The sequence below is a fragment of the Papilio polytes genome, unplaced genomic scaffold (assembly GCF_000836215.1).
Source record: "Papilio polytes unplaced genomic scaffold, Ppol_1.0 DF823731.1, whole genome shotgun sequence".
Taxonomy (NCBI): domain Eukaryota; kingdom Metazoa; phylum Arthropoda; class Insecta; order Lepidoptera; family Papilionidae; genus Papilio; species Papilio polytes.
Window position 1 is genome coordinate 5,191,090 of NW_013525473.1, and position 3,484 is coordinate 5,194,573.

General features: G+C 34.2%; 1 protein-coding gene across 1 annotated transcript in view; it reads left to right on the plus strand.

Annotated features, from left to right (window-relative positions):
* The window catches only part of LOC106103515 (pyruvate kinase-like), a gene marked incomplete at its 5' end in the record, with an annotated part of 5,576 nt that continues 2,092 nt past the window's right edge, over nt 1-3,484 (plus strand). The window contains 5 exon segments of the mRNA XM_013283294.1: nt 1-165; nt 463-569; nt 1,484-1,630; nt 2,682-2,783; nt 3,474-3,477. Coding sequence (XP_013138748.1) covers nt 30-165; nt 463-569; nt 1,484-1,630; nt 2,682-2,783; nt 3,474-3,477 — 496 coding nt within the window.

Here is a 3,484-nt window from a genome sequence, read left to right on the forward strand (position 1 = left end):
CAGCATACCAAGAGAAAGGAAACGCAGCGATGATCTACGTGGACTATAAGAACATCACCGGTGTTGTAAAGCCTGGGAACAGGATCTTTATTGATGATGGACTCATCTCGATTATCTGTGAATCATCTACTGCTGATACTCTCGTCTGCACCATTGAAAATGGAGGTAAGTACAATTTATTTACCATCTTCTTTCCTACCTTATAGGGTCGGCGGGATTTCCTCCTCCAAATAACTCTTTCATCCGTCATGTTACCACTCCCTTGGTCTTATCACCTTTCACGCACTCCATCTATTTCTTGGTCTACCTCTATCTTTTGACCTCATATATAAAATTCTCCTTGTAATATGCCCATACAATGCTAACCTTTTAAACTCGGGAATTTCTCTACCACTGTTTCTTTCGGGCTTCACTTCGAAAAACACTAATTGGAAGGGAATAAGCAAATTTTTGTTTGTTAAGGTATGCTTGGATCTAGAAAGGGTGTGAACCTGCCCGGTCTACCTGTCGACTTGCCCGCTGTGTCTGAAAAAGATAAGTCTGATCTCCTCTTCGGTGTGGAACAGGGTGTAAGTATTAAAACTAGCTTTACCCGCCACTATCCGCGTGGAATTAAAAAAAATGAGTAGCCTATGTGTTCTTCCAGACTGTCCTCTTTAACCATATCAAATTTTATTGCAATCCGTTTAAGCAAACTCTAGCAAACATCCATCCATTTCTTTTGCATTTATATTATATGCTATTAATTCTGCATTTATATGCCGTGTTTGATTATTCTCGTTGTCGAATATCAAGCAAATTACTAAAACATTTTGTTTTAATTATGCAATATTCATTATATTTTCGATTTTTAATTCCTGGGGTTTATATCAGTGGTCTAATTCAATAAAAAAAAATCTTTAGTAAAAAGAGATTTTCGTCTAACACTTCGATATAATTTACGAACTAGTAAATGGTTAGCAATGACCATCTGGTCGCGTAACCACGTGCTTCTTATCATTTCACACGTGATAACGCGACCTTCTATTTGCTATATTATGTTGTTTATATCCGATATTTGCTAAAGATTACGTTACCATGACTGTTACGTAAACATTTCGTTTATGGTCGCATATTTTAGTGGAAAAAGATCTTAAATCGTCTTAGTTCAATCCTTTCTTGGTGTAGTTAAAAAATTCTCAAAATTTTTCAGATTAACAACAATTCTTAATATTCGTCGTTTTTACCGAAAATAAAAAAGTAACGGTCGAATTCTGAAACGACATTTAAGAAATTGTCGGTTACATTTACTTAAACGATTACTTAAAGGCCACACTTAAACTGCAATTAGTTATTATTATCATTTTGACGTTTTATTGATTGTAGGCCAGTACTAAGCGCTGTTTTCAAGATTCCTTTTAGTATTCAGCTTTAAGTATTACCCAATTCTTCGATAGATTAAATATGTCAAATCTACACTAAGGGTGTCCCTTAACAATATCAGGTGGATATGATCTTTGCGTCGTTCATCCGCAACGGCGCCGCGCTGACGGAGATCCGCGGCATCCTCGGGGAGAAGGGCAAGAACATCAAGATTATCTCCAAGATTGAGAACCACCAGGGCATGGTTAACCTCGACGAGATCATTGCAGTTAGTATACAACTTACACCAATCACCTAGAGGGGCAGGCAGACACCAACATTTGGCTCGATCTTGACACACCTCTCTCTCTCTTATACATCATGTACACATTACAATTTTTTTTTGGCAACACAGCTATTTAACATTAGTTACCTTATTCTGTATTATTAAATAATTGAAAAAGTTTATTATATTAGCCACCATGTATGGAATTGATTCCTTTGTTTATCTAATTTTAGTGTTTATAAGATAAAACTTAAAAAATATGTCTTTTTGACTATAGGAGTAAATCTAACCAAAGATCTCTGTTCTTCTGATCATCTGTTCTTTTGAATCTCGTATCTAATACCAGTAAAAGCTAGTTACAATTTTGCATGTTACCCAATTTGTAACTCAGCAGCAGGATGTAGGCAATCTGCACAATCTGTGATATTCACAATCATTGTAAAATTGCATCCTCGCTATGACCTATATTGATATACTAGCTTTTTTATATTTATTCTCAAAGCTTTAACTGCAATCTTATCAACAGATCCTAAAACGATCCATTGCATAATAGTGGTCTTTTTAGGTCACTTTCGGTGGTTGTAATGCATGCTATTCTGTAGTATATTGTTACATTTTTTACATCAAATTCCATCTATATTGGACAATTTAATTAAAAAAATAGCTTTTCTCAAAGGTATAAAATTTCATTTTGACATCAATTAGTTAGGTTTTATTTTAGACTAGCTTTTGCCCGCGACTCCGTCCGCTTGGAATTAAAAAAACAAAAATAAGTAGCCTATGTGTTTTTTCATACTATCTTCTACATCTATGCCAAATTTTATGGTGATCCGTTCAGCCGTTTGGGCTGCAAACTCTAACAAACATCCATCCATCCATCTAAACTTTCGCATTTATAATATTAGTAAGAATTAGTAAGATTTGTGTATTATTTAAAAAAATATGAATCATGATAAAATGTGTGCTTTTTAAGGAATAATTCTTCTAAAACAGTTATCTATTGTTTTAGGAATAAATGTTATTTATTTAGTTTTACAGTGTTTGTATTTTGCAGGCATCTGACGGTATTATGGTTGCCCGTGGAGATCTTGGCATAGAAATCCCTCCGGAGAAAGTGTTCCTCGCACAGAAAACTATGATCGCTCGTTGTAACCAAGTAAGTTAACATATTTATATTTGTAAATAAATATTAATAAAATTAAATTGTTTATTACAACATAGAATATGGAAAAAAATCCAAGCTCATTTTAAATTGACAATAACAAAGTTTGTTTCTCATTGCTTGTGTCCAATGTTACGAATTCAGCTCTTATAACTGTATGACAAAATAAGTTTTCAGAAGGTAGATAGAAAGATTTTTAGAATTTGCCCTTACTTTACCATCATGCATTATTTCCTATCAAAATAATAATGGCTTATGGGTTTAAGCTCTTGACTATAATCTACAGATCTTGGGTTCGAATCCCGTTATATCCCAATGTGATTTTCGATATTTGAATTTCATATAATTCTTACGGTGAAAGAAAACGCGATGCCTACACAACTGTAGAAGAAATCCAAAGATATCTGTGAAGTCAACCCGCAGTGGGCCAGCGTGGTTGACTAAGACCTATTCAATCTAGACCTACACCTAGTCAACCTAGACCTAGTAAGACCTAGCCTTAAATATAGGCTCCCAAAATATCTTTTTTATTATTCAACATACATAATACCAACACGTCACATGTGACTTAATTTTATTTTTAGTAAAGTTAATAATGTTTTTTTAGTTAATGCAATTTGTATCCATTTTGGACACCAGTTAAAACCCGGAGGTGCAATAAGTAATTTTTTTATATATTTTCAGGTCGGCAAGCC